This window comes from Xenopus laevis, chromosome 9_10L (assembly GCF_017654675.1).
Source record: "Xenopus laevis strain J_2021 chromosome 9_10L, Xenopus_laevis_v10.1, whole genome shotgun sequence".
In the NCBI taxonomy this organism is placed as follows: Eukaryota; Metazoa; Chordata; class Amphibia; order Anura; family Pipidae; genus Xenopus; species Xenopus laevis.
Genome location: NC_054387.1, coordinates 35,144,483 through 35,159,081, shown reverse-complemented (window position 1 = coordinate 35,159,081; position 14,599 = coordinate 35,144,483). Strand labels below are relative to the sequence as shown.

Sequence of the window (14,599 nt, the reverse complement as noted above, 5' to 3'; positions counted from 1 at the left end):
CTATAACCCACAGAGTTTGTGTTCTGTAGTATGGACCTATTGTTTACTATGACCCATAGAGCTTACTGTCTACTAAATTGTGACACATAGAGTTTACATTTAGTAATATAGCCCGTTTGTCTACTGTTATCTACAGAGTCTGCGTTGATGATGAGTGTGGCTTTAATGCCACGTGTGCTGGGGCTTTTTGACTTAAGTAACTATAAAAATCCATAACTTGTAGAGTCTCATAGGTACAGTAGATCCATAGATATGTATTGTAGGGCCCTATAATGTCTGAATTTGTTTTGGTTTTAATTGTTTTTTATTTTAGCATGAAGTAGATGAAGTTGTGAGCTTTGGTCAATTGTTAGGAATTTGAAATGCAAGAGTACTTAACATATTGTTCTGTGCATTGTAGCCAGTAGATGTCACTGGTGGTTAGGACATATAAAGGGATGGGCTAATGTATGAGATAAAGAGCCTTGCAGACTTGAAGTGTTGCTTCTCAAATTCTGAAATAAAGACATTTTATTATATTGGTCTTAGAATATCAATGTCTACATCACTGATATTAAGATGAACTTCCCTTTCAACAGCAAAACTCAAAAAATCAACAAAGTCTGAAAATCAGGACTCACTCCTAATGAAGCATCTATTTGCACAACATGTTTTGAGTCTGGATCGCTCATTGCCAAGACACATGTGACAAAGTGCCATCCAGTCTACAATTTTATTGTGCAAATACTGTAAATGGTTCATAAGAAGTTAGTCCTGCTTTCTAGCATGCTTCCTGTATTATTGGAGTTTTGCTGTTTTTGTGCTACAACATTGGGGGGATTTAAAAAGAATAAGCCTGTAGTGTGATTTGTCTGGCAGAATCTATGGTGCATTAAATGACGCTCTTACATGCTCATAGTACACTGTGATTTAATACCATCACCAAAAGTTTTCCTATTACAGATGTCAAACTTACAGGCCTGTAGTTATGTGACTGAGAACCAGATCCTGAATTTGAATACAGGTTACCAATTAACCAATCTCTGGTACAATGCCTGCAGTAAAGTGCTTTTGGCAACCACAGAGCTAAGCTCCTTTAGGGCTCTTACATACGGGCGGTTTTACCATTGCGCTTTCTTCCGTTCAGCTGCAGGGGAGCGCAGGAGTAGACGCACTCAATTATTGTGAAGGGGGCTGTACTCACACAGACTCATGTAAGCAACAAACGCAGGTGGGACGCAGCATGTCGCATTTCACCTGCATTCGGAGTACAGCCCCATTCACAATAAGTGAGTGCGTCTACTCCTGCGATCCCCTTCGGCTGAACGGAAGAAAGCGCAAGGCAGGGGAGCACAGGTAAAACCGCCCGTGTGTAAGAGCCCTTAATATACCATGAGTCAAACTGACAAGTATACTAAACTACACTAAAACCTTTTGAGCTGCTTTATTAACTAGTTCCTGATTGGTGTAAACTGGTTGAAACCTTTGCCTTTTCCCCTGTTTCCATCAACCAATTTAGCTGACTCCATTACTATGAGTGCCATACTTCTGCTCCATTTTCAGTTTGTGATTTAATTTTGCATGCTTGTAAGTAAATACAATTTATACTCACACTGACTTGTAAAGATTCCACTGCTCCCCCAGGGCTAATGCAGAGTTGCACAGTGGAAGTGGTCAGCCACCATGTTTGGTGACTTGTCATTCTTTCAGTGCATCAGGACATGGCTTTCAGTGTGTGTGACAAGCCCTGGTCACTTACAGTTCAACACATGGGGTGGGGGGGGGTCTACCATTACTAGTCCAAACCATTAACCATGCCACTAGCTGATTTGCTTGACGTGAGCCAGCAATTGCCATTTGAATAGATGTCCATGAATAGAGGTTTCATTCTTTCAGAGCAGGAAGCTGAAAGTTGATGCTGAAAGCAGAGGCAGGTTTCCTGGCAAGAGACAGTGAGCAGGCAGTGCCATGCAGATACACACAGCTTGTAGATCAGACAAGACATCCAGTTAGTAACAATATGCTGAGACACAAGCTGTTGCACTTGGGGTGTGCTTCTGGGATGCTGCTACTGGTGATGCTGAAGCTGGGCTCTGCTGGGGATTCTTGCAGCTGGAAAGGAAGGTAAGCTCTCTCATCTGCACCCACTATATACCTCCAAACTTGAACCATTTCAGAGGACATTCCCTGCTACAGTTAATGCCAGGAACCCGGAAATTAGACATTTAACAATTATATACAGTTAGGTCCATGAATATTTGGATAGACAACTTTTTTTTCTAATTTTATTTAATTCTGTATATAATATACACAACATACTTTACACTTGCACTCAAAATATAAATATAGCCCTTATGTGACATTATATTCATATATGACACGTATGATTTGGGAGATACTGTATCGCGTACATACTGTATATACGTCATATATGAATATAATGTCACATCAAATAAGGGCTATATTTATGCTTTGAGTGTATGTGTAAGTGTAAAGTATGTCATGTGTATATTATATACAGTATAGTGTATTATATATTGTACCAGGCATTCTGCATTGGGTTGGTTCTTATATCATATAATCTATGCTGTGTTCTGTGAAGACACTATCTGTGTGTTGGATGTCACACACGGTTGATAACGTTTTTTTTTTTTGCTGAACAGAAAAAATGTTATCACTGTGCTGAGCAAAAAAAAAAACATTGCCCTGGCTGAATGTATCAATCAATATTTGTAACAATCTGGTATTATCTTCTTGGGGCAAAAAATGTATTTTTTTAAATTCACTTGAAACATCAAAAAGAAATGTTACTTTTGCAGCAATAGATTTCTGTCATCTCTTTAGTGAGTTTTCTGCACAGACAGGCACGTGTGTACTTAAACGGCTACAAAAGGATTAGTATTATGTGGCGTCATTGCTGTGATATCAGCCACTCTTGTGCAATTGGTCAGTAAAACAGTATATTTGGCGACATCACATGAACTGATGAAAACATGTGCCATTAGCCTTCTGAGAAAAGTTGTGATGATAAACCATGTTTGCCATCGCCTCAGGGTCGGACTGGGCTAACAGGACACCGGGAAAAAACCTGGTGGGCCCCTCTGGCCCAGACTCGCTTTTGGCGCTGTCCCCGAACTCTCTCCCTGGCCATAACCATAAGAAGAAAAAAGATAAGTGCAAATAGGTTGGAGGGGGGTTGCAACTGGGGCAGGGGGCCGGGGGGAGGGTTTGAAACTTTGAAGGTTCTTTAAGCAGCAGCCCCCCAGTCCGACCCTACAGATAAACACTCATACTCAATAGACAGACAGACAGACAGACAGACAGACAGACAGACAGACAGATAGATAGATAGATAGATAGATAGATAGACAGATAGAGCTACGGAACATGTCTCTCCTGTTGGTGCTCCTATTGTTCTCCTTTTGTTTATTAAAGGGGAACTATGGCAAAAAAGAAAATGTAATATGTTTCATCATACTGAAATCTGAAACTTTCTACATTTAATCAAATCAATATTCTGCATCGTTTCTGAAATATTCCTCTCTCAGCATCTGTTTCTCTTCATTCTGTCTTCATGCAGCAGTTGGGTGTCAGATGAATGATCCAATATATCTTATAGGGGGGCTCCTTTGGCCTTGAAGATGTATTAGAGCTTACTCTATTAAAATTACCAGGCATCATGTCTCTCTACATGCAGAATTTGTGCAAAAGAAGATGTATTAGAGCTCACTCTATTAAAATCACCAGGCATCATGTCTCTCCATATGCAGATTTTGTGCAAAAGAAGATGTATTAGAGCTCACTCTATTAAAATCACCAGGCATCATGTCTCTCTACATGCAGAATTTGTGCAAAAGGCAGTTAGATTTTGTTTGGAATCAGTTATTTGAGTGAGCTCTAATTCATCTGCTAGGAAAGGAGCCCCCCTATAAGATATATTGGATCTAACTGTCAATGAATATCTGACACCCAACTGCTGTATGAAGAGAGAATGAAGAGAAACAGATGCTGAGAGAGGAATAGTGAAGATAAACTTGATTATTTCAGAAACGATGCAGTATGTTTAATTGATTGTATTAAGAAAGTTTCTTATTTCAGTGTGCTGAAGCTTATATTAAATTTTAATTTCGCGATAGTTCCCCTTTAATATTGTGTCTGTGACCTTTTCAGCGGTTTGATTCGGAACCCACATTCCCGTGCAGTGGAACAGATTCATCTCCGTTGCACACAGGGTTCCTTACTATGGATGTACCCAACCCGTGCCTTACGTGTTATTCTGGAACCCAACCTGGCCAATGGCAAGTACACCTCTGCCTGCATGAAGCCGTCTTCATCCTTCCATGGGGCCGACATCTATGTTGAGAAGGGAGACAAGATGCACCTGCTTGTGAATGAGGCCCATGGCACCCAGCAGCTCTATTGCTTTGGCATGGATACGACTCACAGAGTAACCCTCCTCTTGCTGGCTAATCCAGAGCAGAACATCAGAGGGGGGACTGTGGGCTTTCAGTATGAACTGTTCAGCAGGAGAAAAACAGGACTGGGGTTGCAGAAACTGGCCCTTAGTGAAGGTAAGTCAGTGGCTTTAATATACTGAAATAAAGAACCTAGTCAAGTCCAGATATGAATACACAGTGACATCAGATTCCTATATATACAATATAAATCCCCCGAAAGCCCGGTCCTAGTGCGACAGCTTTAGAGTGGCAGCTCTTGGGTGCCTATTTGGTAAATAAACATTTTCACAAAAAAACAACATACTAGTGATCTGTGATTCAACAAAAAGTCCCGCCCCCTCTCCCGAACCCACACCAGTCTCTGCAATCTGCTGATAATTATAGACCTGCGCCTGGCCCACCCATCACTGATGTCACTGAAAGGGAGGGGCAAAGAATATAAAAACAGATGTAAACCTAAATGAAACATTTTAATAATTCCAGTAAATTTATAGCTAAGAAACTGTCCAATATGCATTAATTACAAATTCTCTATTATATTAAAGTTATTTGTGGTTGCCTTTGCTATTGAAAGTATTTGTGTTATTACCTGTATGGAATTAAATTAAAAACCATTAAAAGAGATTATAATACAAGATTATGGACATTTCTAGATCCCCTAAAAAGGAAACGAAAATCTCTTAAAGGGGTGGTTCACCTTTAAGTTAACTTTTAATTCGTTCTAGAATGGCCAATTCTATGCAACTTTTTAATTGAGCTTCATTATTTATTTTTTATAGTTTTTAACTTATTTGCCTGTTTCTGACTCTTTCCAGCTTTCAAATGGGGGTCACTCAACCCATCTAAAAATAATGGCTCTGTAAAGCTGCAAATGTATTCCTATTGCTACTTTTATTACTCGTCTTTCTATTCAGGTCATCCGATATTCATATTCCAGTCTCTTATTCAAATCAATGCACAGTTGCTAGGGTCATTTGGACCCTAGCAACTAGACTGCTGAAATCCAGGGAGCTGCTGAATAAAAATTGAAACAACGCAAAACACACAAATAATTAAAATCAATTGCAAACTGTTTCAGAATATCACTCTCAACATCATACTAAAAGTTAACTCAAAGGTGAACAACCCCTTAAGGGCTCTTACACACGGCCGTTCCGACCTGCGCTCCCCTGCGTTCCGTTTTTTGGCGTTCAGCCGCAGGGGAGCGCAGGAATAGACGCAAGTCATTATTTGAAATGGGCCTGTACTCACTCAGGCGCGTGTAGGCGCCGAACGCAGGAAAAATGCAGCATGTTGCGTCTGAACCTGCGTTCGGTGCCTACACGCGCCTGAGTGAGTACAGCCCCATTTCAAATAATGACTTGCGTCTATTCCTGCGCTCCCCTGCGGCTGAACGCCAAAAAACGGAACACAGGGGAGCGCAGGTCAGAACGCTCATGTGTAAGAGCCCTTAAACTTTACATGATTTGTGAATTCAGATTTAAGCCCAATTGTTAAAACTGCTTCGTTTTGAGAATAATGTATTGTGTATAGTGACTTAGCACCTTTAGGACACTTACAGACAAGCGTTTTTATCTGCGCTCCACTGCGTTCCGGTTTCATGCGTTCAGCCGCAGGGGATCGCAGGAGTAAACGCACGCCATTACTGTCAAGGGGGCTGTACTCACACAGACGCATGTAAGCGCCAAACGCAGGTTGGGAAGCAGCATGTTGCATTTTACCTGTGTTCGGCGCTTACATGTGTCTGTGTGAGTACAGCCACAATAAAAATAATTCAGTGCGTCTACTCCTGCGCTCCCCTGCGGTTGAACGCATGAAACTGGAATGCAGGGGATTGCAGGTAAAAACGTTTGTCTGTAAGAGCCCTAAAGGGGTAGGTTACCTTTAAGTTACCTTTTAGTATGTTATAGAATGACCTATCATCAGCAATATTTCAACTGTTTTTTTTTTATCTTTTATGTTTTTTTTGTTATTTCCCTTCTTCTTCTGCCTCTTTGCTAATCTAACGGGGGGCACTGACTGCTGCAGCCAAAACTATTGCTCTGTGAGGCTACATGCCTCTGTTTGACTGTAATTTTCTTTGTATGAGGTGTGTAGTAGTAAAGTCTTTAAACTCCCCATTCATTTAAAAGAGCTGAATAAATGATTGTCTCCTTTCTCCATCGGTTCTTTTGCAGCTGCCTGTCAGCCGTGTGATGATGCAGACCTTCTAATAGCCGTGTGTAGCAGTGATTTTGGTAAGTGGTGAGCTGCACTTGTATGATTTGTACTATTTGTCTGGAAATGAGCAGAAGCTCAAAAACAGAACTCGATTTAATTGCACGATGACTCCCACAGTCAGTTAGGACTCCTATGGCAAAAAACTTAAGTTTTAATACTAAAATGAATTTAAATGTATAATTGTGGACAATATTGTAAATCCTAACATTGTATCAGACACTCAGAAAAGTCTGGGAGTTATAGTCGCACACAGTATGCAAGACTGGCTTATATAAAGGCACCATCACACTGTAGGCAAAGGGAGGTGGGAGAGGGAGTCCAGACTGTGTTAGAAACTACCAATTGCACCCCGGTGTGCTTATCACCCACCCAACTCCTATATAACTAAAGCCATGCAGGGTGTACCCAGATAGTTAAAAGAATTATTCACAGGCCCGGATTTGTGGGAAGGCCTGGGCTAGGGTAGCATGCTGCCTGCAACTGAACCAGGAGACGGGGTGGCCTAGGGACGCACCTTTTGGAAATCTGGCCCTGATTATTCATGCAGAAATTATTATTATTAATGGCTCAATACCATGTGCTGTAACTAGATGTTACTGGGACCCATAGCATTATTTTGCAGGCCCCCAAAATGTCTATAGATATTGACCCGTTTACCAAAATTTATTGAAATTGTATATGAATTAGGGCCTCACGTGGCCACTATACCTCCTGGGGCCCCCCCAGCAGCCGCAGGGTCTACTTCCTCTGTAGTTACGCCCCTGGTCCTATTATAGAATAAGGCAATTGTACTGATTGCAGTAGTTCACCAAAATGTTCCAATTAAAAATAATGAGACCTGTAGTTACAAAATTTGTAAAGGCACCGTCCTACTGCAGGCAAAGGGGAGAGGGAGTTCTGACAATGTACACAACTACCCAGTTGCACCCCAGTGTACTTATCACCAGGACAAAATTTCCTGGGCCCCCTGGGCTGCACCCACCGCAATCCCCACCTACAGGTCCGCCCTCCCCACCACACAGTTAGGGCTCTTACACACGGCCGTTCCGACCTGCGCTCCCCTGCGTTCCGTTTTTTGGCGTTCAGCCGCAGGGGAGCGCAGGAATAGACGCAAGTAATGATTTGAAATGGGGCTGTACTCACTCAGGCACGTGTAGGCGCCGAACGCAGGTTCAGACGCAACATGCTGCATTTTTCCTGCGTTCGGCGCCTACACGCGCCTTAGTGAGTACAGGCCCATTTCAAATAATGACTTGCGTCTATTCCTGCGCTCCCCTGCGGCTGAACGCCAAAAAACGGAACGCAGGGGAGCGCAGGTCGGAACGGCCGTGTGTAAGAGCCCTAAAAAAACAAAAAAAATATTGGTGGCTAGGGTTCCCACATGTTAATAAAAAGATATTGGTGGTCAGGGCCCCCCATAAAAAAACATTTTTGGCTAGGACCCCACATGAGAAAAAAAAATTGGTGGCCAGGGCCCCCCCACATTATAAGAAAATTGGTGGCCAGGGCCCCTTAAACATCCATGCCTTCCCGAAGTCAGCAACTCTCACAAAGATGGGGGGCCCGGCTAATCAAGGAAGTGTGGAGTGGCCGGCCCCCCCTAACAACTCTCCCCCCTGATGGCTGCCCTGCTTATCACCCACTACGGTTGCGACCTTACCCCTTTAAAACTGAACACATTTGGAATCCACAGGGGAGCTCAGGAAAAAATTCCCGTGTGTAAGAGCCCTTATGTGCAGCCATCAGCCATGCATCATGCATTTAAATGAATTGCTAATTAGCCATGCAGGCTATGGATTCCATGTGTGTTGGTTTAGGTGGTAACCCTATCACCATGGGCATCCACAGAGGGGGGCAAGAGGGGACTGTGCACATAAGTTTCCACCTGTTCATGCATTGGCCCCAGCTTACTGTGGTTTCTGTCGCGATCCCTCGAAGATTTTTCTTCTGTGCAGCAGAGTTTTCTTTTAGCTCCTTCCCTAGCTGCTCGCTCCCCCCTCCCTTGTCACTGTGCTGCCGGATCGTATTACTTCAGCTGTGACAGAGAGAGCAGCCAGGGAGCATCTGATTGGCCAGTAGCACAGATTGCAGCGCGGGAGAAAACGAAGGAAGGAAAGCCCTATCTATTGCAGTCTGCAGCCTTGTACTTGTGAGTTCTGGGGGTATTTATACAATTGCTTGCCCCTGTGCCATCTGTTTGTGTGTTCTGCTGGTATTTATGCATGTACTTGCCCCTGTACCATCTGTTTGTGAGTTCTGGGGGTATTTATACATGTACTTGCCCCTGTACCATCTGTTTGTGAGTTCTGGGGGTATTTATGCATGTACTTGCCCCTGTGCCATCTGTTTGTGAGTTCTGGGGGTATTTATACATGTACTTGCCCCTGTACCATCTGTTTGTGAGTTCTGGGGGTATTTATACATGTACTTGCCCCTGTGCCATCTGTTTGTGAGTTCTGGGGGTATTTATACATGTACTTGCCCCTGTGCCATCTGTTTGTGAGTTCTGGGGGTATTTATACATGAACTTGCCACTTTGCCATCTTTGTGTGAACTAGGGTTGCCACTTGTCAGACAACCGGTATTTTGAAGGGTTGCCCGGGTCAAAACTTTCTGGATGGTTTTTCAAATTAGGGAAACTGCTTGATTGACCCGGCGATCGGCTGATCGCCGTGGCATAGCTCCAACCCCTGATGGCAGTGACACACCCACCTATCTCACAGGCCCGCCCACAGATGCCTCCTTGCCCCACCCTGGAAAATTTTCTGCGGACACCCATGCCTATCACCCACCCATTCCCTATCTATCTAAAGCCATGCAGTTAACAATAACAACAAATGCAGACAAAAATCAAAGTATCAGGTGCCCAAATAGCCTGTGAAAAGAGATTCACCTTAAAAAAGTAATAATTGGTGACTCAGTAGCATGCATTGTTGTTTAACTGGTAGTCAAACTATTAAAAAGAGAACTGCTAAGCACAGTGCCTGACACACATTCACACACAGCTTTCTCATAGGTGTCACACCCTCCAACGCTTCTATCTTTAAACATCCAGGATCTCAATAGATGCACATGCAAGTCATATCATATGCACATTTCTTGGTAACGCCTCCTTACTCACAGGTATATTGCCTCCTCTGTCTCTACCACATTCTCCCTAATAGCTCAACATAAAGCAGAACCAAAGTGTTCCAAATCCTTGGGAATTGCCCAATAGCAATTAGTCAAACTTCAGTGGCTACACAAATGAGAGGCATGTCGGTTCAATAAAAGGATAAGTAGGCTACCACGGAAAACTGTAAACAGATCATAAATATGTATCACAAATCTCAAAAAAAAAGTGTTGGCAGTAGGTGGAAGTCATGGTTAACGGGAGATCCTGAAAATAATTATTTTCAGTGGTGTAACTATAGAGGAAGCAGATCTCTTATTTGTGTAGCCATTAAAGTTTGCCTAGTTGGGTTTGTAGTAGTAGTGGTGTGCGGGTCGAGAAATTCTCTACCCACACTTGACCCTAACCTGCCCCCTCCAAATCCATTTCCCCTCTATTTATAGACCCGCACTCATGATGTCACAAAAGGGGTGGGCAGGAGCACCAAAGGGGCCCAAAGCCAGCAGTGCTAGGTTGCAGGCCCGGGTTGAGCTATTCTTTTGCTCTCCCCGCCCACAGGAGTAACCAGCTCACGGGTTTCGGGCTGGGCTGCACATCACTAATTTGTAGCACTTAGGTTCTACCTTATGTTGATAGCTAGCTATTAGGGAGAATGCTCACACTGCATGGCTTTAGTTATATAGGGGTTGGGTGGGTGATGGGCACACTGGGGTGCAACTGGGTAGTTTCTAACACAATCAGAACTCCCTCTCCTCCCTTTGCCTAAAGTGTGCTGGTGCCTTTATATAAGCCAGCCTTGCATACTATGTGCATCTACAAGTTCCAGCCTTTCTTTGAGAGCCTGATATAAAGTTAGGTTTTCCTTTTTTTTTTGTCCAATTTTATATACTTACCTGGCTCCAGGGCTGTAATATATGATAACTAAGTACTGTTGATATAATATACACCAGGAATATATTTATGGTGGCTACTACTAGAGTGGTGGAGTTTCACTCTTTGGTTTAGGTTGCCATCTACTTTGCTATACTTTCATTATACACCTTAGTGTTGTAACACAATTATACATTTTCATTCGTTTTAGTTAATTAAAAGTCATTGCCATAGGAATCCTATCTGGCTTGGTGCAATTTAAGCAAGTTCTTTTCTGAGTCATATTCCCTCAGATGCACATTTCTCCTTTCACCTTCATATCAGGAGAGTATGGTGTAAAATTCTCTGAGTTGGTTTGTTTTGCCTGTACTATTTGTTTTTAGTTTAACATGACAAAAATATGGAATGAGTTGGACTTCCCAGTGGTGAGTAGACTTCCTATGGGATTTATAAGGGTCTCCTTATCCTGAAAGCCTAATGCATGTTTTGTTCTTTTTAACCTTTGTGATGCTTTGGATCATGGAATGTCCATCATTGGTATAATAAGCAATATTCTCAGATCTGTCAATTCTAAATAATCAACTGGGCTTCATTGATTACATGGCTATGGGCAACATGGCTAATCAAAGAGCCAATCGACCAACCACAGTACAAACAGTTAAGTGTTGTGGACATCACTGCCCGCATCATATGAACCTGGACAAGTCTCATGTATTTGATGTCGAATCATACTTATTGTATTCAAGCAAAGAAAAGTCACCAAGGCAAACATCCCATATGCCATAACCCTTATCTTTAATGTCTCCTTATCTGCTCATTAAAAAGCTTTATCTATTTACTATGTAAAAGTGGGTCTTGTTCTAACTATACTTTTAAATAGCCCTAATTTCTCCAATGTCCCACTTAGGGCAGAGACACACCCTGCGATTCGGGCTTATCACCCTGCGATTGCCTGGCGACGAATCTCCTCTTCTTCAGGCCAACTAATCTCCCGGCACTGCCTCCCCTGCCAGCTAGAGAGCCCACTCGGAGCGTTTTGTTTTCTGAAGTCGCACAAAGTTTCCATGAGGCAACTTTCGGCACCTTCAGAAAACGAAGCACTCCAAGTGCCATCCCGCCTGCAATTTACATTCTAACTGGTGAGAAGGCAGGGTGTAGTAATATACAGTATATATAGACCGATTGTAATCAATCCTTAGGTAGAAGGTATCCTGAGTTTTTATGACTCCTTCAAAGGAGCTCATCCTGTCTTGTAATAAAATGCAAGATAAGAAATAGGTGGGACACATTCCAAGAGACCATCTGGAGAGGGTCTTTTACATTTCAAAGAGGAACTGTTTGTACAGTTGTTATTGGTAAAAGGGACATCTAAAGAAATTAGCTGGTTTTCCTGTTTAACTCGTCATCAGCCAATCAGAACCATTCCCCATTTGGGTCAATGGCATAGAAACAGTATAACAATGGAATTGGTTTTTGGCTGAAGAAGAAGAAGAAGAAAGGGGAAGGAGGGCTGAAGAGATAGGGAAGGGGAGCAGGAGAGATTAGGAAGCAGAGGAGAAGAGGAAGGGAAGAAGAGGGAGAGAGAGAAGGAAGGAAGTATAACCTGTGGGCACATTTTGAAAGATCTCTGTATCATTTGCTGTCTCTGGGCTGGATAATCTGAATAAATCGTTTCATCTCTGGGAACCTTGGTTGCATCTTTTACCTGGCTGTGGTAAATTGCGGACTCTACATTTGTCTCATAACATTATACGGATACAACACAGGGGAGGCAGTTCAGGTAGATTAGTTGCCCCGAAGAAGACAAGATTTGTCGCTGGACAACTAATCTCCCTGAATCGCAGCGTGTGTCTCTGCCCTTATAGTTGCTAGCTTGGGAGTGCAAACAGAAACTTCTGCTCTAACTAACCTTATTGTCTTGTTTTTTCTTTTTGTGCACAGTAGTGAGAGGCTCCATCAGGAATGTGAGTCACAATCGGGAGTCCCGTGTATCACTGGTGGACATCAGTGCCTGGAGAATATACAGACAGCGGAACCGCAGTGATGATCCCACTGGGGGCTGGACTGGATCTATCAAAACTTTACTCCAATGCAGAGTAAAGAAAGGGCCAGGAGATTTCTTGTTCACTGGCAGTGAGCATTTTGGGGATGCTTGGCTGGGATGTGCTCCCAGATTTAAAGACTTTCTGAACATATATAAGGAAGCCAAACTACACAAAAGGAACCCCTGTGAGTTCCAAACTGACTGAATTCCGGGCTCTCCTCTCCAGACTGTTGAATTGCCAGTTTCGGTATAGTTCAGAAATGTGTTTTCTACCAAATAGGAGAAACAAGGGATGGTACAGCAAAGTCAAACCCAATGTTGCATTTTGGTTATGTGCCTGGACATCCTTTATGGTCACTTGAGGATTAGGGGAAAATAATTTATTCCTCTTTGCAACCAAGGGAAATCAGAAGACACTTGTAAGATCCTATGAGTTGCAGCTTCCATCGTGTACTGAAAGTTCCTTGGGTCTAATTCTGGCAACATACAGGGAGGTATCTGCCTTATCAACATGAGGAATTTTGTCAGATAAAAGGAAATTTTTTACATAACTATATCAAGTGGGGACCCATATGACGTTTTCCCCTTTGAATGCTAGAGTTACTCGTTAGCTGAGTATATTTACCAACATGTACAGCTGAAATCTTTTTGCTTCAATTCAAGCAGATTCCAGTGCCAGTTTTACCTTCCTCTGGCCTTGCATTGATACCAAACAGTCAAATATGCAGCACTTAGTGAAATAGGGGTGCACAATGTGTTCACCTTCACATACTTTCCACCCTGAATCCATTAAAATTGCATCAAGATTGTCAGCTTGATAAAGGACCAGTGAGGCCTGAAACATTGCTGTGTTATATGTAATAAAGGCAGATTTAATACAGGTATGGGATCTGTTTTGCGGGAACCCGTTATGCAGAAAGCTTAGAATTACGGAATGCTCATCTCCCATAGACTCCGTTTTATCCAAATTTTTAAAAATGATTTCCTTTTTCTCTGTAATAATAAAACAATACCTCGTACTTGATCCCAACTAAGATATAATTAATCCTTATTGGAAGCAAAACCATCCTATTGGGTTTATTTAATGTTTACCTGATTTTCTAGTAGAATTAAGGTATGGTCAACATAAAGCAGGGCTGTCTAGCCGGAGGCCCACAAATATTATGTAGCCCTCCAAGAGATTTCTTTCTATGGCCTCCAAAGTGCTTGAGATCCAATGATCACACTTTTCATTATATTAAAGAAAATAAAAGAACCCCTCTTCTATCCGATAATCCTATGGTCCATTTCTAATAATCAATTTCAAATTACTCAACTTGCTTAATAAATATAAACGTGAATTCACCTTAACTATGTTGTTGCGTATCCTTAAAAATATAAATATAATAGTGGATATATCAATTCATTAAAAGTTCATTGTTTGGTTGTACAGTATTGTGACTTATAAATTAGAGTGCTAGTTCATTGATTTATTAAAAAAGGTGGGCAGACTCAATCAATTAAAATCAATTATAAGCCTACCATTCATTACCAATTAATTCAATTGCAATTGATCCACTACCTAAAGTGCATTAGTGTTAAGAATTCATTAAATGAATTATAATACCTAAAGTGCAAGTGCATTAGTCCAACTTAGGACTTATGAAAAATGAAAATTAATATGTGACCAAATTAATTTAGGATAAATCAATTGCATAGCAACTCAAACCCGATATAAAAGTAAGAAAATTGATATACGAAGAGGTGGAGTTGTCCCAAAACTTTCTACCTATTGTATTTACTATCCCTAGGACACCATAAAGCAAAGAAAGGCTGCTTTGCTTTGTGGTGGTCAAGTTCAACTATAAGTCTGTATATAACCTGCCTAACTGCTAGTTGATCCAGAGGAAGGCAAAAAAAACAGTTTATAGCCTCTCC

The 14,599-nt window shown here is 42.0% G+C and overlaps 1 protein-coding gene across 1 annotated transcript; it reads left to right on the top strand.

The window, feature by feature from the left end:
- The first annotated feature begins 1,766 nt into the window (after positions 1-1,766).
- On the top strand, positions 1,767-14,032 carry LOC108701031 (meteorin-like protein). The gene is made up of 4 exons (XM_018235164.2): positions 1,767-2,103; positions 4,150-4,550; positions 6,614-6,673; positions 12,580-14,032. The coding sequence occupies exons 1-4, from the start codon at positions 1,895-1,897 to the stop codon at positions 12,885-12,887; spliced, it is 978 nt and encodes a 325-aa protein (XP_018090653.1). The 5' UTR covers positions 1,767-1,894; the 3' UTR covers positions 12,888-14,032.
- The last annotated feature ends 567 nt before the right edge of the window (positions 14,033-14,599 follow it).